The sequence below is a fragment of the Ursus arctos genome, unplaced genomic scaffold (genome assembly GCF_023065955.2).
Source record: "Ursus arctos isolate Adak ecotype North America unplaced genomic scaffold, UrsArc2.0 scaffold_15, whole genome shotgun sequence".
NCBI lineage: Eukaryota > Metazoa > Chordata > Mammalia > Carnivora > Ursidae > Ursus > Ursus arctos.
The window spans coordinates 46,496,768-46,519,653 of NW_026622819.1; the positions used below are offsets into that span (position 1 = coordinate 46,496,768).

The 22,886-nt window shown below is 46.9% G+C and overlaps 1 protein-coding gene across 2 annotated transcripts in view; it reads left to right on the forward strand.

Annotated features, from left to right (window-relative positions):
* CYFIP2 (cytoplasmic FMR1 interacting protein 2) overlaps nucleotides 1–22,886 on the forward strand; it is a 120,867-nt gene that overhangs the window by 80,142 nt on the left and 17,839 nt on the right. For both annotated transcript variants that reach the window (XM_026510861.4, XM_026510862.4), the window contains exons 24-26: nucleotides 4,829–4,972; nucleotides 6,417–6,507; nucleotides 7,583–7,713. In XM_026510861.4, coding sequence (XP_026366646.1) covers nucleotides 4,829–4,972; nucleotides 6,417–6,507; nucleotides 7,583–7,713 — 366 coding nt within the window. The remainder of the gene's footprint in view (nucleotides 1–4,828; nucleotides 4,973–6,416; nucleotides 6,508–7,582; nucleotides 7,714–22,886) is intronic.

A 22,886-nucleotide genomic window follows, 5' to 3' on the forward strand; every position in this document is an offset into this window, starting at 1 on the left:
GTTTATTTCTTGAGATCTCACAAAATTAGCTATTTTGCACAATAGTATGGATTTAAACAAGCTCGATTCGAAGTGAGATATCCTAAATAAGGTACCTAATTCGTTTCTAAGGCAGGCCGGTTGATTGGTACTGAGTCAGCAAGATTGGTTCGGTGTAAGAGATATGTAGCAAGTTTCCAGTGTCTTAAGTCCTGTTGCCTTCCTGTTTTTCTTTGCCAAACCTCAGAAAATGGCCAGGCTCCCATATTCCCACATTTTCTCAATAGGGCCCAGCCTCCTATTGAGCCAGCAGGTCAGACGGGTGCCCTGCGGGGGTGCGTGTGTGCATGCACTTTGCACTATGCCTGCGTGCTTCCTCTTGCATGGCTCTGGTCTAATTTGGGGGGTGGGGGGAGCTTATTCACTTCGGAGGACTTGACTTCTGCTCATTTCATGCTGATCCTTCTGAGTGTGGGCCATGGGCGGAGGCCTAAATTTCTGGTCTCGACCCGAATCCAAGCCTGATGTCGGCCCCTCCACAAGAGGCGTCTTCCGTGCCCTGAGCGGGTTTGTAAGAGGAATTCTTTACACCCCTGTGTGTGGTAAAACAACTCCAAAATTATTCTCCTTCTTGGTGCAGAACTGGGGAGCTTCCCCAGTTTCCATCTGCTGGAATATATTTTTTATTTGCACTCGCCACGCATGTTAAGGGAGACTTGGTACTGGAAGCTCCTAGATAAGAGTGAAGGTTCAGGCCGCGAAGGAGGGGCACCCGGGAAGACAGCACTGCAGCCGGAGCCGGAAACGGAAGTGAGCTTATCTGTCCAACCCTGAGTGCAGGCCGGGCTCCCTTCTAGCAGCACCGTGTTTCTCAGCCTCCACGGGTTCACTGGCAGCCAGGAGGGCCTCTACCCAACACCGTCTGTTGTTGGACAGCTCCCATTTCTAGACTGTTGTCAATATGGAGCAAAGTCTGTGCATTTTTGATGTTCTGTCAGCTAGTCCCAGTCTTACGGCCTCTGTCACATCCCCATGCGGGATTCACCTAGTGTGTTATGTAAAACTGTAGCCCACACGTGCGCTCCCCTCTGCACATTCAGGGGATTGTGACTGTAGCCAAAGCTGCTGGGAGATATTTGACCAAGAATCTGTATTTTCTTCGTCTTCACTTACCAAATTATCAAACGAAGGAATACTAATTGCAGGGAGTGCATTCAGTGTGCCAGGCACCACGCATAGGGCTTTCTATGTGTTCCCTCACCTACACTTCCCACAGCCAGGGCGCCTGGCTGGCTCAGCTGGTGACACAGCCACCTCTTGGGCTCTGCTCAGGTCTTGATCTCAGGGTCGTGAATTCAAGCCCCACGTTGGGGTCCACGCTGGACATGGAGCCTACTTAAAAAAATAATAATAAATAAAAATAAATAAATTTCCAATAACCCTATTGGAGTTCCAATTATTATCTTTCCTTAGGGAAAACCACAGCTTAGAGAGTTTAAATAATTTGCTCAGAATCATCTAGCTAGTAAATTTGTGGACCTAGGATCCAAACTCAGGTACACCCACCGCAGAGTCCGTCCTCTAGAATCAGATAAAGCAAGACAAAAAAGTCAGAGAATCAGGAAGAAAAAAAAAGAAAAAGTAGTTGATTGCTTTTGTACCCTTAGGGATATCCATTTGAAAGCTCCCAGCTGCTCAGAAATCCCTTTCATAGGATATTTGAGAAGGAATGAAGGACAAATGCTCAGAGCTTTACTGGCTTCTGAGGAAAGGTCCAGAGTGTCTGGTGTGGATGGGGGGAGGAGAAGGTGGTTCTAGAAAAGTCAGTAAGCTCTGTCACATGCCCCTAACACAGCCAGGTCATCGTTCCCTCATTCCTGTGCAGGCTTGAGCTGCAGCCCTTTTCAGGAGAAAATTCAAATCATGTTTTGTTTTTTAATCTTTGAAAACAAGTGTTGGGAAGTAAAATAGGCTATGGTATGGCTTTTATATTGAGTTATAATCATATACAGGAAGTTGCAGAGTCTTCATTAGTTCAGGCTGCTGTAACAAAAATATCATAGACTAGGGAGCTTTAACATTTATTTATTGCCTGGAGTCTGGGAGGTCTGAGACCACGGCATTAGCAGATCAGGTGCCTGGCACAGACCCATGTGATGGTCTGCAGATCGCCTTCTCCTCACTGTATCCCACATGCTGGAGAGCAGAAAGAGAGAGAATAAGCCCTTGTTTGTCTTCTTAAAAGGGCACTAATCCCATTCATGAGGACTCCACCCTCATGACTCTAATTACTTTCCAAAAGCCCCACTCTTAATCCCATCACAGCAGGGGTTAGGATTTCAACATATGAATTTTGAGGGGATACAGCTGTTCAGTCTATAACATACACAGATCATAAGTGTACACAGTAGTTTCATGAGTTTTGACAGATGTGTACATCTGTGTGGTCAACAACCCAGGCTTCAGGTAGGGCATTCCCATCACCTAAATAATTCTCTCCTGCCCCTTTCTCATCAGTCTCCTTCTCCAACCAGAAGTGAGCCATGGTGTTTGCTATGTACTCCTCATCCCTAGTGCTGGAAACGGGAGAACACAGAATAGGGCTTTGATAGTAGGGCCAGCGCTAAGATACGCTCACTTAGAATGAGCATCTCACCTCACCGCGTCCCAGCCCTCTTTGATAGGTGGCCTGTTATAGAGACACTGAAATGGTTTACTTTCTTTTTTTTTTTTTAAGATTTTATTTATTTATTTGACAGAGAGAGAGACAGCCAGCGAAAGAGGGAACACAAGCAGGGGGAGTGGGAGAGGAAGAAGCAGGCTTCCCGCGGAGCAGGGAGCCCGATGTGGGGCTCAATCCCAGGACCCTGGGATCACGCCCTGAGCTGAAGGCAGATGCTTAACAACGGAGTCACCCAGGCGCCCCATGAAATGGTTTACTTTCATACACAAAAAATTGTACAGCCCAGCCTGGTTCCATGATTGGCTGAATGAAACTCAACAATTCATTCATGTACTTCCAGGGTTTATTGAACATTGACTTCAGTGAATATCATGATTTTCAATCAGTTGTTTTTCCCTCCCTACATAAACCTTTCCTGCCTCATAATATTTAGGAAAGTCTTGTAACTACGCAGAAGATGTCCCTCCCCAGGTTCAAGTAGAATTTGCTGTGACAGCTCATGAGTGTAGAGTGCTGCCCCTTCTCACGTTCCAAGCCTCGCCATATGTAGACCTGCCCTTACCAAACGAGCTATTATTCAACCCGCTGGGTGCAGGGGTGTTCTGATTCCTCATGAGTTCTTATTATTAGTGGGTACTCTAATTGTGTTCTTCTTCTTCATGTTGTTGTTATTAGAGAGTACTATGAATGTGATGCTTGTGTTGTAAAGTTTAGAATTCATATATAGTAGAACGTACTTACTACAAAGCCTAGACTGAACTTAATTAAATCTTCCTTCAATGGCTCCAAGGGGAGTTAAGAATCTTACGTCCTCCAAAAGCATCATTACTGTTCCTGTTTAATTCATGTCGAATTTCTAATTTGCCAACTAATAGAAAATTTCCCACTAATAAAATATCAGATGTGGTCTTTACTTATTTGCATGCTCCATGTATAAGATTTTTACGATTCCAGGTAGAAAACTACACTCGGAACTAAGCTTTGAAGTGACGCCTTATCTAAAAAACTGGGTATGGTTTCTAATAGAATTCAGCTTCCAAAGTCCACCATTATATACAAAGGTGAAGAACGTGGGCTTTGGAATCAGACCTCTCTGGATTCAGGTCAGGGCTCAATTACCTAAGGACTGTGTGACCTTGAGCAAGCTACTTACCACCCTGAACCTCAGTCCCCTCATCTGTGAAACGGGGCTAAGAATTGTCTGTATGCATGTGTATGTTGTGAGGATTGAACGAGAACGACATGGGGGGCTTCACAAAGCCCGGCATGAGGCGTTCCGTAAGTAGCAGCACTTCAAAAAATAAAGTCAACCGTAACTTTACAGTCTTACCAATCAGGTGAGACGAATTTGGGGCCCTGTATTTTAGTTATATATTCCCAGACAGAAAGATCTTAAACAAATTCCATGAATTCGGTGAAGGTGCATCAGTCATGGGGTCTAGAGGACAATGGAGGTGGCTGGTCAATGGTCAGCAGTGGCCAGGGCTCTGGGCCTCCAACCAGCAGCCAAACGGAGCAACTCTGCTTTTGTCTGTTTGACACACCAGCCTCCATGACACCTTTCATTTGGCGCTCCTTAAAAAGTTATGAAACCCGTGATTTTATCCAACATTTCATAGATGAAGAAACTGAGGCTCACAAGAGCATTGGTGATTTGCAGGAACTCAACACAGGTCTCCTGGCTCCCAGTCCCGTGCAGTCCTGGGACCCCACCCCGTTATAAATGGAGACAAGGAAAAGTAGAAGGAGGCAACGTTGAATCAGCTACAGAGTTTCCATACGGTTCCTCCAGGCAGTTTCTAGTACCACAGATGTCTCTAGAAAAATAAAATCATCTGTGTTACCCCTACCCTGTGCCTCAATTTGTCAGAGTCCTGGTTCATGGGTGACAGGAGTGCCTGTAAAAAAGATACTTGTCTGGAAGCCCATCCTCCTCTTCTTCTGGTGAACCGTCCTGGAGTGGCCTTCTTGCCATCACTGCGGTCACTGAGCACACCTCTCTCCGTGACCATCTTCTTGCAAACATATTCACAGGGGTCCCCGGGGAGAGATCGCGGATGATGTCAGGCTTTCGTCCCTTTTAGCAGCAAAAAATCTCCCTCCAGGACTCAGCTGGCATTCATTTACTTGCCAGCCTCTTACTTTGCCACAACGTCTGTCTTCCAGCCTCTCAACATTGCCTACAGCCACATCTACAGCTCCTACAGGAACTTCGTGGGGCCCCCCCACTTCAAGACCATCTGCAGACTCCTGGGTTACCAGGGCATCGCGGTGGTCATGGAGGAACTGCTGAAGATCGTCAAGAGCTTGGTAAGGAAGGACCCTCTCAATGAGGCCTGGGACATGCCTTCAGCTCTGTCTGTGGGAGTAACCCCGGGAATCCTGTGCCCTTAACTTGGGTTACTCTTACCTAGCGCTCTGCGACATTTCTGCGTACCTTCTGACCTTGTGGCTTTGTCTCCCATTTTCTGACCCAGAGCTCACTCATTGTACTTGATAACTGAACTCAGCAATCCTGATTTGGACCTTTAGGGCCTACTAATCACTGCTCATCCTCTCCTCCCATGTAATGTTTTCTAATTTGAGCATGACAAATCCATGACACGCATGCCGCCATTTCTCCCCCGTGCTCACAGCAGACATCTCTAATCAATCGCCATGCCTCTTCCCCTTGGGATTTCTTGCTAACCCCTTGCAATACTGCACTGGCCTCAAGAGAATTCTATATCCGCCCCAAGTATGATTATCAGAACCTTTATTTAGTTCCCCATGACACTGCTGAAGCAAAGCTGAAACATTTAAACAAGATTTTCCTGAAATTTGGAGATGACAAAAGAAAAGTAAACAAAGTCATGAATACCATGTCAGAAATAGGAAACCGCATTCAGCTGCTGACTGTAGTCCTCTGGTAACAGCTGTGTAGAGCTGTGAGTTGTTACAGGTTGTGAGGCTCAATCCGAGTAAAAACAGGAAAATGTAATGGACTAAAGGTGTCTGCCCTGGACAGACCCATGTATTTTCTGTGTTTAAGTTAGCTAATGTGCCTCAGTCTCCATGGCTCCCTGGCCCATGACATTTCAGCTCAGTCTGGAGCCGGTGTAAGCACCTCAACCCCAGGAAAGACCCGGGCCTAGAAATTTCCCTCCTGGAAGTCTGTACGCCTAAGGGACTGAAACAGCTCTCTGTTCTATATCATAAAGGCCCATTTTTCTGTATAAAGGAGAATGGGGCTGTGCCCCACCTTTAGGAGAGAACCTCCTCCCCCCTCCCAAGGAGCAGAGCCTTCTTGTCTTACGCAGCTCGGGCTGCTATGACAAGATACCACAGGCTGGGTAGCTTCAACAACAAATGATTTTTCACAGTGCTGGAGGCTGGCCGGCCAAGATCAAGGTGCCAGCATGTGGGGGGGGGGGAGGGTTCTAGCGAGAACCCTCTTCCTAGTGTACAGATGCCTTCTCACTGTGCCTCACCTCTCTCTCTCTCGTCTCTTCTTACAAGGGCACGAATCCCATCATGAGGCTCCACTCTCGTGACTTAATTACCTCCCAAAGGCCCTGTCTCCACACACCACCACATTGGGGGGGTGGGGTTTCAACATATGAATTCGGGGGGGGGGACACAAACATTCAGTCCATAGTGCTTGCCCCCAGGCTGCCGCAGAAGCTTTTACACCCCAGTAGCCCAGCATTTGGTCCAGAGATGCACAGAGACAGCCGCGGTGATTACCCACGCACGTTGCCCTCCTCTTTGTCAGCTCCAAGGAACCGTTCTCCAGTACGTGAAAACGCTGATCGAGGTGATGCCCAAGATATGCCGCTTACCCCGGCACGAGTATGGCTCCCCAGGTGGGTGATGGGGCTCCGGGGGCCCAGGGTAGCGATAGGAAAATAATCCAGGCCCATCCCGCGGTGGGAGACGCCCTGGCCATCTCCCTGGGAACGTTCGCCTCTCTAACATGCGGACAGGCTGGCCCCGCACTGGGTTTGCGTCCTACCTCCGCCACTAGCTACATAGCCTTGACCCATTTCTAAACCCTCTGGGCAATAGTACCATGCTCTCTGGTGAAGGTAAAGATGCGTGCCGCACCTGTCTCACAGGACTGCTGGGGGGCTAGAGAAGACAGCAGGCGTGGGAGCGTTTACAGTCTGCTTGTTAGGGCCTTTCCTGACTCAGCACTCTAGGATCCTGTCCTCCATTTGCCCACTGGTGAGAGGGAGGTGTCACAGGTGGTACTACAAGTGACAGTTCCAAGGTGAGTCAGGAAGCAGGAGTTTTTGCCACTCTGCCCCTGGCCCAAGAAATCATTCTTTCCTTCCCTGGGAATGAATGGCACAGGGCCTGAATCTGGGACCTGGGGAATGGGGAAAGGTGGAGGCTGTGAGTTTGGCACCTGGTGTTTTTTTTTTCTAAAAACCAAGCTGTCAGGGGCTGAGTGGGTGTGATTCAGAAGAGAAAAGGGCTTGTACTCGAAAGCCCTGGTTTTCAATCTCAGCCGCCCCACTTACTAACTGTGTGACTATGGGCATGCCACCTACCCTCTCTGAGCCTCATCTGAAAAGAGTGAAAGTGCCTGGTTCGTGGTATTCTTGCGAGTATTAAATGAGCAGTTGTAGAAAAGTGCTTAGCACAATACCTAACGTTTATAAGCAAGTGTTAATTCCTGCCATTGTCAGGAATTCAGATAACTTTTTGGAAGGACTGGGAGAGATCCAGGGATGCTGTATTTGGGTACATTTGTTTTGCCCCAAAAAAGATGTGAGCCAGCCTCCTGAGCTTTCTTTAGTACTGAGCCCTGAAAGAACTCTCTCTCTCACCTCCGGCCCACAAAGAGAGCGACATGGGTTTGGTTTGCCAGCACTTCCCATAATCCGGGCTGAGCAGGGCCCATTTCCCGCTAAGCGTCTGCCTTCGTCCCCCCAGGGATCCTAGAGTTCTTCCACCACCAGCTGAAGGACATCATCGAGTACGCAGAGCTCAAGACAGACGTGTTCCAGAGCCTGAGGGAGGTGGGCAACGCCATCCTCTTCTGCCTCCTCATAGAGCAAGCCCTGGTGAGTCGTGAGCCCAAAGCCATCGGGGACCCCCCCACCCTAGCCAGATACTTGAGGCCACTCTACCGCACCCCACCGGGGAGGCCCTGCAGCATAGACCGGTGCTCTGCCCACGCAGGGCATGCCCTCCATCTCCATTCTGCCTACACACAGCTCCCACCACTTGACCCCTGGGAAGAAGGCAGGCATGGGTGTTAGACAGACCCAGGTTCCCGTCCCAGCCCCACCTTCACCAGCTGCAGGATCTTGGCCACCTATCCGGGCTTTGTTTTCCATCCACTTATTAAATGATACCCGTGTGGCCGCCACAGACCAGGCACTGCCCTGGGGGATGCGGCAGTGGCCAGTCCCTGCCCTGTGTCCTGGACAGTAGCAGGCAGACTTAGACTGAACAAGTATTTACACAGAAATACTGTGTTTACGTTACAGCAGGTGCTAGGAGGAAGGAATAGAGGGTTTTGTGGGAACATAAGATAGAACCTAATGTGGGGGGAGAAGGAGGACTTCCCGGAGGAGGTGACCAGGACAATGACCAAGAATTGCCCTGGTGAAGAACCAGGGACGAGGGTCCAGGCTGAGGGAAGAGCATGGCGCGCTCTCTTCATTTGTTGTGATGGGAGGCGGCCATTCTCACCCACAGGGTAGTTTAGAGGCCGAAAGGAGAAAAAGCATGCAAAGTACATACAATAAGAACTAAAGAATTGGTGTAGTTACCATGATGCACAGAGGCTTGCTTCACCATGCTCCCACCTCCCAGGCCGACACAGACCCTGCACTCCCTTCAGCCACCTGACCGCTCATCTGTCCCCACCAGCCCTCATGGCTTCATCACAGAGGCTGCCTTTTTCTCATCCTCCCCAATGCTCTGCGCTGCCTGCTCCCGTCCAAGTGTGGGGTCCACAGCCCTCCAGCCGTGGGGGAACTGGTGCAATGGAGCAGTGGAGTGCTGGAAGGAAAGGGAGAGGCACAGTCCCCAGGAGGCAGCAGGAGGATCTTTGAGCGTCTGTGTGCTCAGTCAGCAAAAGGGGACCGAGAGCCCGCTCCTTGCTACTGCAGCGCTAGCTTGTGGGTGAAGGGCCTTGGGTAAGGGAGACAAATTACCACCGTTCTTACTCCCGAGAGGGGCATGATTGGAGAAGTAAACAAGCAGAATGCGCAGGGTTGTACAAGCTGTAAAGGAATGAAAAGGAATACAGGATAGAGAGTGATGGGTGTCCGGAGGGATAAGCTGCTTTTGCAGAGGGAGGAGCTTGGTATCTTTAAGAAAGAGAAAGAACCCTGGAAGGAGCTGAGGCAAAGGGGACAAGATAGTTGCTGAGGCAGGAGAGCAGGTAGCCGCGGGTCTGGGCAGGAAACCATTGGAGTTTTCTGAGATGGAGGGTGAGGGGGTTGGGGTTACGTTGGTGGAAGTCCCTTTCAGCCTTGGAGAAGCACCAGCCTAAGCAGACTGAGGCTGTTTGCAGCTGCCCAGGCCAGGGATCATCCTGGAGGCGGGAGGCCCATGGAGAGGGGAGGGGAGGGAGGGAAGTAGGGAGGAGACAGGACATGGGTAGAGCAAGAGGAGAAGTAAGCTCAGAATAAGAACAGGGAGATTCCTGCTTCTCATTGTTCTCATCCTCGGCCTGAGTGAGCCGGTTCACTCCATCCTGGGGTCCCCACCTCTACAAGGGACGAGTCCCATCTGCTCTCTCAGACCCTTCCCCGCGGAAAGGCTCGGAAATGCACACGGTTTTGCTTCCCCTCCATAAGGAGTAATTGCCTCTCTGTTCCCCTTTAAATAGACTCTTGAGACAGCTAAGTGTTCCTCTTTATGGTAACAGGTTTTGAACACGGTTCAGTGGCCTGAGTTGCCATGGCAACTTAGCCTTCAGAAGTCACAGGGGTAAGATGAGTAGGAAACACTGCTCTGTTTAAGGCTTCAGGAAGATGGGGAGAGGCTCTGGGGGCACCGGGAGGAGCGGAGATGGGGGAGGGCCGGCCCCTGGAAACCCAGTGCCTACGTGTCTCCTGGTAGCACCTTCTTTCATGAGGAGCTGTGACCTGGGAGCAACCATTAAGCTTCCCCCGTGCAAATCCCAAGAAGCAGACTATTGATGGGGATACGAGGAAAGGAGAATTTTTTTCTCAGGCATTCCTGCTGGGTGGTCACTGGCATATATCACTGAAGACAAGAGGATACTCGGGATAAAAGACCTTCAGAGCTGAGAGAGGCCTCAACCGTCTATGCTCCCACCCCCTCCATTCATACATGAGGCAGTGAAAACCAGAGAGGGGAGCTCTGTCCTGAGGTCCCAGGCCCATCAGCAGCAGAGGCAGAAGAAGGAAAGCCTAGGTTTCCAGGACTGAGTCCAGGCCTGTTGGAGGCCAACATAGCAAGGGTTAGGGCTCCCCAGAGCTGTGCACTGTGCTCTCTACTTGACAACAGGGGAATCCACAAACCAAGACAGTGCTTTCTGAGATGAGAATGAGGCATGACATATCCACTGTTCTAATTAAAGAGGGGTACTTATAGCACAAAAAGAAAGGGAGGGAGGAAGGAAAGAACGGAGAGGCCTTAATGACCATCTGCAGAAGAAGGACTATTTAAGCTGTGGAACATCTGTTCTTATGGAGGACTCAGAAGCAGTTAAAAAGAATAAGGTCCTCAAATAGCTTTGTATATACCCACATAGAAAATGTTGAAAGATGTTAACACTGAGTGAAAAAAAAACAAATCATAGGACAAGACACACATTATGATGCCGTACGTATAAAATGAACAAAAAATAAAACCCACAAAATAACACTGCATTGAAAACAAAAATCTTAGGGGAAAAAAAGTATACCAAATAGTTCAGTCTTTTTCTTTAGGTATCAGGGAAGAAGCTAGGATTAGGGGTCAACAGGGACTTCAATTTTATCTGAAATGTCTGATATTTTACAAGGAAAATATTTTCATGTATTATTATTCAACTAAAAGTTAATTCAAAAAATAGAAGTAATACGTAACATAGATTAATAATGCCAGAAAAACTGGAAGAATACTGAATAGTACAAAGTAAGAAGTTTTTTGCCCACTCATCTCATGTTGTCTTTTTCTAATAGATTTGCAGAGTTTCTGATTGTGGGTTCCATATTGGAATTTTTGCTGCAAATACCTTCTCTCATCCTGAGGCTTGCCTTTTTGTTTTTAACCGAGATTATTCATGTATTATTAATCCGTAAGTTGGCAGAATATAAATTGAAAAGATTGGTCACTTGTACAATGGTGTATTTTTTCTCTTTGTTAGGTACTTGTGAATATTTCTCAAAATTCAGGGTGTAGTATTAGTACAGAAATCTCTATACCTGTGAATCAGGTTGTTTGCTTGGCATTTTTAATTGTGGTCTAACATCCATAGAGTAATAATATTCTCACTGCATGGACTCATCAGATCATCCCCGTTACTGTGGGTGGAGGTTGGGTTGTTTACAGAGTAAACAGTGATGCTTTTATGAATGAAGATGCCGTCAGTGTTCTTGGGCATTTCTTTTGGTGGATCTGTGCTCTCATTTTTATCAGGTAAATTTACCGTGTGATAGAATGGCTAGGCCAGTGTGTGGATAGACGCTGCCAAACAGTTGTATAAAGTAGTTGTGCCAATGCAGTCAGTCATTCAGCGATGCAGAAGAGTTTTCACTTCTTCACATCCTTGTGAACACTGGCTTTGTCTGCCTTTTCTATCATTGCCATTCTGCTGGGTGTGTCGTGATATCTCATTATGGTTTTGATTTCCCTGATGACCGTGAATGTTGGCCCCTTTTCACAGGGCACTGCCAATGGGACAGCCTCTTTTGTGAAAGGCTGTCCACTAGTTTTGCCTATTTTTAAATCAAGTTATCTTTTCCTTATTGATTCATATCTATTATTGATATATTGTGGATACATGAATTGTAAATGTATTTCTGTGGCATGTCTTTTGAGAAATAGAAATTCTTAACACTTGGTATATTTATCATTTCCCCCCATGTGGTTGGTGCTTTTGTGACTTGTTTAAAAAAACTTTCCCACTCTAAAGTCATGAAGATGTGTTATCTTCTAAAAGTTTTAATGTAGCCTTTCGAGGCTTAACAGAACTTTAAGTCTGTTATCCACTTGGAATTGATGTGTGTGTTTCATGGGAGGTAGAAATCCATTTTCCTTTCTTCCCCGGTCGTCCCAGCACCAGCAATTGAAAAGACCTCCTCCCTGCTCCGTGGCGGGGGCGCCACGTGCGTCATTGATCAAGGGCGCACAAGGGGTCAAGCCGTGATAGCCTCTTAGATATTTGTTGAGTCTAGCCTGAGATGAATCAGCATTTGTTAGGTATCTATTTATAAGTCCTGTTATGTTTTCAAAGGAAATTCAGTTATTAACAACTAGTATTTCCTCTGGTGTACCCTACCCTGAGAAATCATAAGATGGTCCTCAGGGAAATATTGCACAGTCACTGAGTTTTTGGTCAAATTTTGTGTGGTTTTTGAGCCATCAGCCCCATTGTTCACTGTGCAGACATACGCCAGAAGAGGGCCCTGTTTGTTCACATGAGCGAGGGAAGGGCTGTCCCTGGGAAGAACACAGCCTGTCTGACGGCCTGTCTGCCGTTCAGGGCAGAACCTCCCGGCCAGGACTTCAGAGTGTTCACTGCCTTGGGCCCTGTTGTTTATTTCTTCTCTCCTCCTGATAGCGGAGCGGGCTGCAGTCAGAGTCTGGGCAGTCACGAGCACATTGCTCCTCTTACAGGAGGCGAGGAGAGTCGGGGCCCAGACTCACAGAACTGAATGCCATCGAGGCAGGTTTCGCAGCCTCGGCACCGGGACAGCGTGGGCCAGATAACCTTCTGTTGGAGGGGCCTGTCCTGTCACCACAGGGCATTGAGCAGCATCTCTGGGCTCTACCCTCTCTCTAGATGCCAGGAGCACCCTCCCCCATTGTAACGACCAAAGAAAGTCTCCAGTTACTGCCTATTATGTAGAGGCCAAAACCTCCCCCTGTTGGGAACCACTGAGCTAGTGCGATCCCACATTTTGCAGATAGGAAGCCGAGGCCCCAAGAGGGAGATGCCTTTCCCAGGGTTACAGCCAGTGCGGGAGTCTGGGTGAGAAGCAAAGATGCTTGCCGTTAGCACAGCCAGGGACAGAGCGCTGCTCTGCGGAGCCTTGCGGATTGACTTGCTGGTTTTGGTTTTGGTTTTGGTTCCAGCTCCACATCTGACTCCTCTCTCTCCCGCTTCCACTTTATAGTCCTTTTCCTTTAATTTTGTTTTTCTTATTGCATAACTGAAATAAAGTCATGGCTAGAAAACCCAGAGGAGCAGAAAAAAGAAAAAAACCACCTTGCCCCACACTAAGATAGCCACTGTTCAACGTTCCAAAGGGTATCCTTGCAGATGGTTTTATGTTCCAGCATATTAATATGAACTGTTTTCTTTCTTTCTTTCTTTCTTTCTTTCTTTCTTTCTTTCTTTCTTTCTTTCTTTCTTTCTCTTTGTTTAGTTATAAGAGTAATGTTCACTGAGCTAGGAAGAGAGGTCATACCTGTATGGGGTGAGCAGGAGATAGGGGTCTCCCACTTTTTACTTTACACTCTAAATTATTTGAATTTAGTGCAATAAACATTTTTGCTTTCTTTTCCCTTAAGAGGAAGTACTCACCCATTTAACAAATGTGCACAATCCTGATGCGTGGGAAGTAAAACAGCAAAAGCCCGCCCTTCACTGTCCATCTCAGACCTTCGCTCCGTATTCCCACCTGTTGTTGATCCAGGGTTATTTTTCCCATCGCCCTGACCAAAGACCCCTCCAGCTACTCAGGAGGCGCATCCTGTCCCCACATCCAGGCACCACTAAGCAGAGCCCCTCAGTCCATCTGCAAGCAGAGCATCTTCAGCCCAGACTCAGAGCCCGGTGGTGTTCTAGATTGAAAATGAGCCAGGCTTGGTGGAAGGGCTTGACTCCCAGTAATACCTTTCCTGTCCATGGTTTTATAGTTCGTTTGTTCATTTGTTTGTGTTTTTTAAGATTTATGGATTTATTTGAGAGAGGGAGAGAGCGAGTGGGTGTGGGAGTGGGAGGTGAGGGAGAGGGAGAGAGAGAATCTCAAGCAGACTCCCTGCTGAGTGCAGAGCCTGACTCAGGGCTTGATCTCATGACCCTGAGATAAAAACCTGAGCCAAAACCAAGTGTCAGACATTCAAATGACAGTGCCACTCAGGCACGCCATGTCTTTATAGTTTTTAACTATTTCGACATCCTTTCAGATTTGTCCCAATCTGGAAAACAAACCCGCTAGCTTCATCAACGCAGCAGGTTCCTGGCAAACAGGGTCTGACAGGTGAGAGTCACTGACTCCACAGACATGACTGAGAGCCCCCCTGGGGTGTGTGGGACTCCAGAACTCAGAGGTCACTGGACAGGGTCCCTTCCCTGGTGGCGTCCTTCACAGTCCACACCTTCGGCCGGCAGCATAGAAGGTTAGCCGTCCAGGTGTTAGGCAGGATGAGCTCGGAGTTTTTAACCTTTTACTCAGAAAATAATAAAGAAACTAAGCCTTCCTCTTAGTTAGCACACTGGTCAAAAATGACAGCTCTCCAGAGTTGATCAAATAAATACATGTCAGTTGAGGTGTGTGCTTAGAATTTTACTGATGAGAGCTTGTGGTCAAAAAGTCTGGAGACCACCAGCCAAGACCCACAACAGCAAAGTGATGAGGGTATAAAACAGTGGAAACCGGGAGGGAGGGGTGATAGGACAGATTTCTTGCTTGAGGGTCATTTTCGTATCCTCCGCACCCAACACAGGGCTCCTGATGGCCTAAATGATGAGGGGAGGGACGTTTTAGCTCAGTTCTAGATGACAAGTAAAAACATCCCTGTTTATCCTCCAAAGCCTGCCAAGATAACACCATTCCATTTGAGACAGAGACTGTCAGTCACCTTAATCCAAAGCCGCACCCTGGTCCTTGAAACATGTTGTGTCTGTTTCATCAGCATTGCCAGTAATTGCCAAGCAATCAGAGCCTTGGTTATGCGGCTCTGCACGGATGACTTTTCTCTGGGGAGCCCCCAGTGGAGAGAACGCCTAGAAGCTGAGGGTTCGGGAGTCCTAATGCAGTCTGCTCTCCAGCGAGTTACTGGAGAGCGATGTCTGCGAACCTCCAGGAGGTGGTGTAGTGGTCCCAGCTGCGGCTGCTCAGTAGTGCCGCTCCCAGAGCTCCTTCCTCATCCCGTGTCTGAACTGCGTCCGGCCCTGAGGAGGCCCTGGCTGAGATGCCAGGCCCAAAGCTCCACACTTGATTCCAGTGTGCAGCCGGGGTGGAGAACCCCGGATCTAGAAGGAGTCTTCTTAGCCAGTGTTCCCAGAGGCTAGTCATTGATGTGTTGTCACAAGTCTTGCCATATCTACAGACCCCTAGTCCTCTTGTTTACAAAGTATTTTTCTTTAAATTAACTTTTTAACTTAAATTTATTTTAAAAAGACACTTAATATCACTTCCAATAAAAAAGTATTATCTCTTACCATCATTAGAAAGCAACTAGAACAAAAAATTTAATCAAAATAAAACAAAGTAATGTAATTCCTGCTACCTGCCCAGACCTCTGAGCCTGAGTTCTGTTAAAAATGGAGATGAGCAAATGTTAGAGAAGTGATAAGATGTGCTGGATCCAAACGGAGACTTTCTCATTAAAGTAGTCGGAAACTGAGAGGGAAAGAACTTTCTCACCGTGACTCGCTGTTGTTAAGTATCATTTCCTTGCATCCCCAGTTCCCACCTTTTAGGAAATGCCGGCATCGGAAGACACTGACATGCACCTGGTAGTGGGGAGGGAGCTACGTCCTAAGCCAGTTTCTTGGCTGTAGGTCTTTCCCAGCTGACCAGACGTGATTCTGATCCAGAATCATAATTATTTTTCCCCTTGACAATTCAGGGAGTGGGGAGAAAAAGCAGAGGTGAGCCATGGTCGTAGACAGCATTATTTGAGTGAGGCGCAGATTAGTGGGGAAAGACCACACACACACGTGCAGACACACAGACACACAGAACCAGATAAGATCACTGATTTATTTGGCCAGGTTTACAAAGAGCTCCTGGAAGTGAGGGCCCCACAAAACAGGAGCAGATGGGCTGTATCACCGCTGAGCTTTCCACTGCATCTGGAATCCCAGGCCAGGGGTTGGAAGCTGTAGCTCATACTTTCTGTACAAAGCTGGGTGTGGGAAGCCTAATTTGTCGCCTGCTTCACAGGCTGTATCTTTGGAGCTTAACATCAGCATGCAGGAAACACTTCACTATCCATCTACGTGTGTCCTTATAAGGGAATGTTTAGAATGCTGGGCTCTCTGGTTAGGCTCTCTACACCCCCCCACACACACACTCCTCCCACCAGAAAATCAGAGTGGGGATTCCTGGGGGGTCCTCAGCCTCCAGTCCCCCCGCTCATTTCTCCACACTCGCTTGACAAAGACAAAAACATAAAATATTAACGTTAGTGTTACGGTCTTTTGGTTGCCTCACAACTTAGAATGTTAGGAAAATATTGTTCTGAGATTGGTTTGATGATTCCCTTTAGGAGATCGGCTAAAACAGATACATAGTTTTTCCACCCAGAATTGGAGCCTAAAGGTAGCATCTAATGCTGTTGTATGTAAATACGGCATGCATAGAATCACCTTGACACTGTTTTTTTAAAACACATATCCTGAATCTGTAGGGTGTCCTTTACACAAGAGAAATCAAGTCCCCAGTTAGCCCCAGGCTGAGTGAGTTGGGAACATGAGGTTTTGTGGTATGTGCTGGAAATCCCTCATGGTCAGGGGTACCTGACTGGCTCAGTCGGTGGAGCCTGTGACTCTTGATCTTGGGGTCATGAGTTCAAGCCTCACGTTGGGCAAACAGTTTAGTTAAAAAATTAAAAATTAAAAAAAATTTTAATCAGTAGTTAAAAATATTTCCCCAGAAAATGAAAAGAAAAAGAAAGAAATCCCTCATGGTCCATCAGTTTTAAGTAAAACAGCAAAGGAAAATTTTAAAACTGAAACTAATACAAAAAATAAATTACTCATCCCTTGAAGAATTTTTATGAGGGTCCCTTACAATAAAATATTTTTACATCCCGATTCCGAAACGTCTTCACTTTTACTCGCTCTGCTGACCACAGGCAATTTTAAAGTAGCTTTTGGTTCTTATTAGTCATCTGATGATCCCTGTTCTCGTAATTGTAAGGTGTTAGTACTTGTGCTAAGCAGTAGGAATAATACGAATTAGCATGGCACTTGGTACGTGCGGAAGTGACCTCCTGGCCCTGGTCACTCACTAGCTCCCCCCAGAGAGAACCCGGTGTGGAGAACCCCTCGCAAGCAGGAGGGCGCAGCAGTTCCCAAATAAGGAATTCATTGAGGTCCTTTTGTGTAGAACAGTCACACTTCTTCACGCTTTAGAAAACCCATTATGGTTGGATCCTGGTTCCAAAAAAAAAAAGCTATAAAAGGAATGTTTTAGAGACAACTAAGAACATGTTAGTATCAACTGCATCTTCTGCGATATTAAGAATGTTTTTGAATGTAGGCACTCGCAAACCTGAAGTTACACAGGAGGACCCTCTTGGTTTTAGGAGTTGTGCGCTGAAGCAGTTAAGGGTGAGGAATGCAGTGACTTCAGCTTGCTCTCAGGGATTTAGTAAAACGTACAGAGTCAAAGCAGAAATGGTAAAAGAAAGGGTCACTGTGACTACGTCCAGAGTATAAGGGTGTGGATTGTTCTTTCAAATATTTTATATATTCCGTGTTTTTCATAACACAAGGTTGAAGGGGGGAGGAAAGGAACTTCATTATGGAATCTGGAAAGTTAAGAAGAAAAAGGGGGTCACTTAAGCAGACGGGGTCACAGTGTCTAAGGAGGAAGAGAAGTTATGAGGGTTTTTGGTTTTTCCAGCTACTTCTGCTAGTTGGTGAGATTTATTTTTGGTAACATATGCTTAGGAGCTGCTTCTGACCTCATTTTTTTTTTTTAATTTATAGAGGCATCTGTAGTGCTGAATTCAGCCACGACTCTCATGCTACCCCTCTATTTGATTTATAAGCAGGAAATGTCAGTGTAGAATCGTGGAAAGGCAGATGAAGCCGGGAAAGCTGTCCAGTCCACATTAGCAAGAGACAGCACAGGATTTGTGAGTGGCCCTGAGTGAATACCCAGCATGCCACTGTCAGCTGCCCTCTTCCCCCGGGCCACGGTGGGGAGGCTTTCCCTCTACTTCAGGGTCTTTTGGAGAAAAGAAAGCAATAATGCCTTCTCCCGAGGTGCCGTTTAAGAGAAATGTCTCAAGCTCAGCTTTTTTGAGGGTCACTGCCTTTCCACTCTTGTTAAAAGGGAAGAATTTACTAGTAGGTAAAGCATTAGGGAATAAAATGGCAGAGCTGATTTTCCAGGTAGCAGCAAACGCACCTTAATACAATTATAAATCAGATCATGTTACCCTCCTGCTTAAAACTGACAGGTGGCTTCTCCTTGTACTTAAAATTCTAGCTCCCAGCTGTGACCCACAAGGCCTAGAAAATTCAGCCATGCCTACTGCCCCAACCTCATTCATCTCTTATGACACTCTCTCCCTGGGTGCACAGTCTAGCCTCACAGCAGACTTGGAAGGTCAGGGTACAGATAAGGAAACCAAAGTACACCGAAGGTCTTGATCAGGGTACGGCGAAATCCTACCATCCTTGGCGTCTACCCTAATGCTTATTGACTTCCTTGGTGTTATAATTCAAGGGGCACCAAGAGGACTGCCCACCCCCCAGACCAAAGCATCTCTTCTCCTTTCCATCACTGTCTGAAATTCTCCTATTACAGACTTTTGGTTTGAAATGTTATCTGATCTTTAAAAGTGCCACTAAAAATATGAAGTCTGCTAAGACGGGTTTGGAGAAAGATAACGCTGTGAGAGCCAGTACTTTAGGGGGTATTCATCTATCAAATAATTTTGAGAAGTAAGGTTCCTCAGGAAAGGGTGTGGGGAAAGCAAAAGACTCCTTCAGGCAAAAACAAAGACAAATATTAAAAGAGAAACTCTGCAAAATGTTGATAGTATATGCTAAGTGATGAAAACGATTACAAAAGAGTAGACATTTTATGCCCCATTATTGTATTTTTTTAAAAAGAATTTCATTTATTTATTTGAGAGAGAGCATGAGCGGGAAGGAGGGGCAGAGAAAGCAGACTCCCCGCTGAGCAGGGAGCCCAACGTGGGGCTCGATCCCAGGACCCTGGGATCATGACCTGAGCCGAAGGCAGATGCTTAACCTCCCGCCCCTATACTCAATTGTTTTAAAATATATACTTAAATGTTGTATGTGTAGAAGAACCTGGCAGGATAAATCCCAAAATGTTATCAGTGATGACCCCTAGGTGGTGGGATTAAAAATTTCTTTCTTAAAAAAAATAAATCTGCATTTTCTTTTTTTTTTCTTTTTAAATGAGCATAAATACTTGAGCAACAAGAAGAAAGGGGCTAGAGTAGCAACTTTAAAAACATACGTGCTGTGATGTACCGTACAGCATGGTGACTACAGTTAGCAATACTGTGTTGGAAACTTGAAAGCCACTGAGAGCGTAGATCTTAAATTATATCCCCACCACCACCACCACAACAAAAAATGGTAATTGTATGACGTGAAAGATGCGTTCATTGACCTTATTGTGGTAACCATTTCACAATCATCAAATCATCACAGGGATGCCTGGGTGGTTCAGTCAGTTGATTAAGCATCTGCCTTTGACTCCAGTCAAGATCCCATGGGATTAAGCCCCTCTTGGGTCTCCCTGCTCAGCAGGGAGTCTGCTTCTCCCTCTCCTTCTGCCCCTCCCCCTGCTCATGCTCTGGCTCTTTCTCTCTCTCCACTCTCACTGTCACTCAAATAAATAAAATCTTTTTAAAAAATCACATTGTACACCTTAAAGTTACACAGTGATATGTCAATTATTTCTTAGTAAAGCCAGGAGGAAAATCTGCCAAATTAATAGTTTTTCAGGGGACAGCCCTGGCCTGAATTAAGTATTGGGTGCATTTCCAGAAGAAAATGACAAATGTCAAGTCAATTAACACATATAAAGTAACTAAAATTGTGGTGGGGTGGTGGTTTTTAGAGATCAAGGATAACAAATTTGTAACTTCAGTGCCATTGTTCCTCTCTTAGCCCAAGACAGACATTTCTGTGTCTCATTCAAGACTGTAGAACTCAGCAGTGGAGCCGAAGGAAAGAACAGGGTCAGGCTGGTTTAGGATGGTGGCCCAGTGGCCAGGCCCTGGTCAGCCAGAGAATTCTGAGAGATCTCAGCTCTTCTACGTATGCTCCGCCCACATCCAGGAGAACACACAGTGCCTTACAATTAAAGAAGGCGTGTCACTAAGTCTGGAGACCATTACACAGCATGAGACTAGAAGAGCCAAAGGAACAGATAAGGCTGAGTTCCATCAGTGTGTCTCAGCCTGACGTCGGCTTGACCCCCAGGCGCTCTCCAGCAAAGGGCATATCTTTGGGCTCAGAAATCCTGGGTTCAAGTTTCGCCTCTGTACTTACTAGCTATGAGACTCCAAGGAAGTGATGAAATCCTCTCAACCTTATTTTCCACACCCCAAAAATGCTGAGGCCAAGCGCAAGGATCCCCTGCTCTTTGAAAGTTCGTGTTCTGCCACTTTGCTTTTATAAAAGACCTTACAATGGTACCTGTTTTCACTAACCACAAGAATTCCAAAGAGGATATTGCTGTCAGGAAAAAAAAGTGAAAAGCCAGAGTAGCAATCAGCTGTTGTTTTGCAGCAAGTCGCTCTAGAAGCAGCATGAGTGGCCCCACCAAACCCTGTCCCCAGGAACGACACTGGCAGCTAGCATCAGCCCGCCAGGGCTCTGCACTTTGCTTTATCTCTGCTTCATTTCAATTTGTTTTGCATATCCCTCAGAAAGATGTGTCCTGAGGTATCAGGGAAACCTAAGAGAGGTTGTTTTTGGGGTCTGGGAATGTTCAGATTTTTTCCATACAATTTAAGGGACATTGCTTCATTGCTTTATGCCATTTGGGGTTAGGAAAGGCTTCATTAGGAACCCTCCACTTCCAGATAGCAGGGGGACACCTATTCGGACTTCATGGTCTTTATCTTAAGTGAGGTGATGAAGGTAAAGTCACCAGAGCTTCATAAGCAGGCCCGCAGCTCCCATGAGTCTCTTCTCTCCTCTTCCCAGAGCAAAGAGGCTTTGGCCCGGCCTTTCCTGCAAGTCCCCAAGACTGAGAGCCTGGCTCTTGACTGCCGGCAGCCCTGTCAGTCCACCCCTCCCTCAGGAGCCCCAGCAGATGGTTTCTTGCTCTCTTCACATTGATCTTGATCTTGTCTCCCCTCTGCTCTGCCTGCGATTCACGATTGCACCTTTCCTGCAGTTCGGGACCTGGCGCACTCTCTCCAGCCATCCCAAAGCCCTCACCAACTCTGTTCAGCACACACCTTATCAAATGCCTGTTCTCTGCTAGGAACTTGGTGTCATTGTCCCTCCTCCCAATCTTCAGAGCCCTTTGTTTTATTTCCCAGTCGCAGGTGTCCTGGGCTCTTCCCCCACTAAATCAGAAACTTCATTCAAATCCAGTTTTTCCTATCTCACCTGTCGTCATCGTGTTTCCTGCAGCTTCTGGGCCCCTCTCCACCCTGTGGAAGACCCCATCCTTACCTCTGTGCCTTTAGGTTGTGGGTAGATCACAGAGCAAGCACGCAGTGGATGTTTGGTGAAGGGAAGGAAGGAGGAAGCAGCACCAAGTACATCGGAGTGGCCTTCTTCCCCACACCTGGTTTGCCAGGTGGCCTGTCCCCTCTCTTCAGCTGGTGTGTTGGTAGATATGGAAGTGTCCAGAATTTATCAGTCTCGCCTTGATCTCTTTGCACCCTCTCTTTCTTTGGTCTCACAGAGTCAGGAGAGCTGAAGTATGTGTAAGGGTCTGGTCACCTTGAGAAATGCCCAGCCACGCCTACCCTCTCACTGGTGTATTTCCTTCTCCTGGAGTCAGTTTTCATCCTCCTGAAGATGATTCCCAAGTTCAGATCCACCCCCCAGATTCTGGGGCCTTACCTCCCCACACCTTACCTCTAGTTGTCCATTAGACATCTTCTCTTGGACGTGCACAGACATCAGAAATTCACCTTGCCCGGATCTGATCTCAGCTCCCTGCCACCTGCAAACCTCACTGTGGACCCTGTGACCAAGTGGGCGTGGGTGTCATTTCCCTTTCTGCTCCTGCGTCCCATTTGACACCAGATCTCCAATGTCTGCTCCCTCCTCTCCATCTCCTTTACCTTTTCCTATTTCTATTTTTGATAGTTTTATTTTTTTTTTTTTGTCATCATGTGTATGTATCATTCCACTCTTCCTCAGGCTTTGCCCACATGGGCTGCCATGGAGAAACCATGAGTATCAAAGTGAAGTGGCCCTTGCTCTTAACGCTGTCAGCCCTACTGCTTCTTTGTCGCCATGTGCACCTGGGTAGGAAGCGTCACCTCCCCCAGAGTCTCTGTGCCCCGGCTTGTGGGATGGAGATCATAAGGCTACCTCATAGGATATTCTAAAGTGCAAAGCAGATGACGGTACAAAGCACCTGACACAGAGTTAGTGTTCAGTAAATGCTCATTGCCTCTCCTTCCCTGAAGAACAAAGCAATTATGTTGGTACAGATTCTCAGTTCTAGAGAAAGACCCTTAGAGACCATTTAATCCAACCTCTTCATTTTATTCCATTTAAATTGTTCTTAATTGCACATGATAAATCAAATACTACAGACGAGCTTATGATGAGAAACATCATTCTAGGCTCCGCTGCACCTCTCCCCACCTGTATCCCCAGTCCCCAAGGCAACTTGTTTTCATCATTTCTATTTCTAGTTCTTCTCATTGTTCTGTCCATGATGCTTAGTAATAAGAGGATAGCTTCTATTTCTTAACTGGAGGCTCTAGACACTACTTACTGACTCCCTAGTTGGAAAGATGAGATTTTAGCTCGTATACATCTCCCCCCTCACTTCCTCTTTAATATTTGATTATGTTACTTATTACCTCTATTGCTTCTCTTGTGATCCGAGATAAAATACTGATACCACCACTGCTTCTTTTTGTAACATCATTTAGCATCTTGACTCCTTTCTGTGCAAGA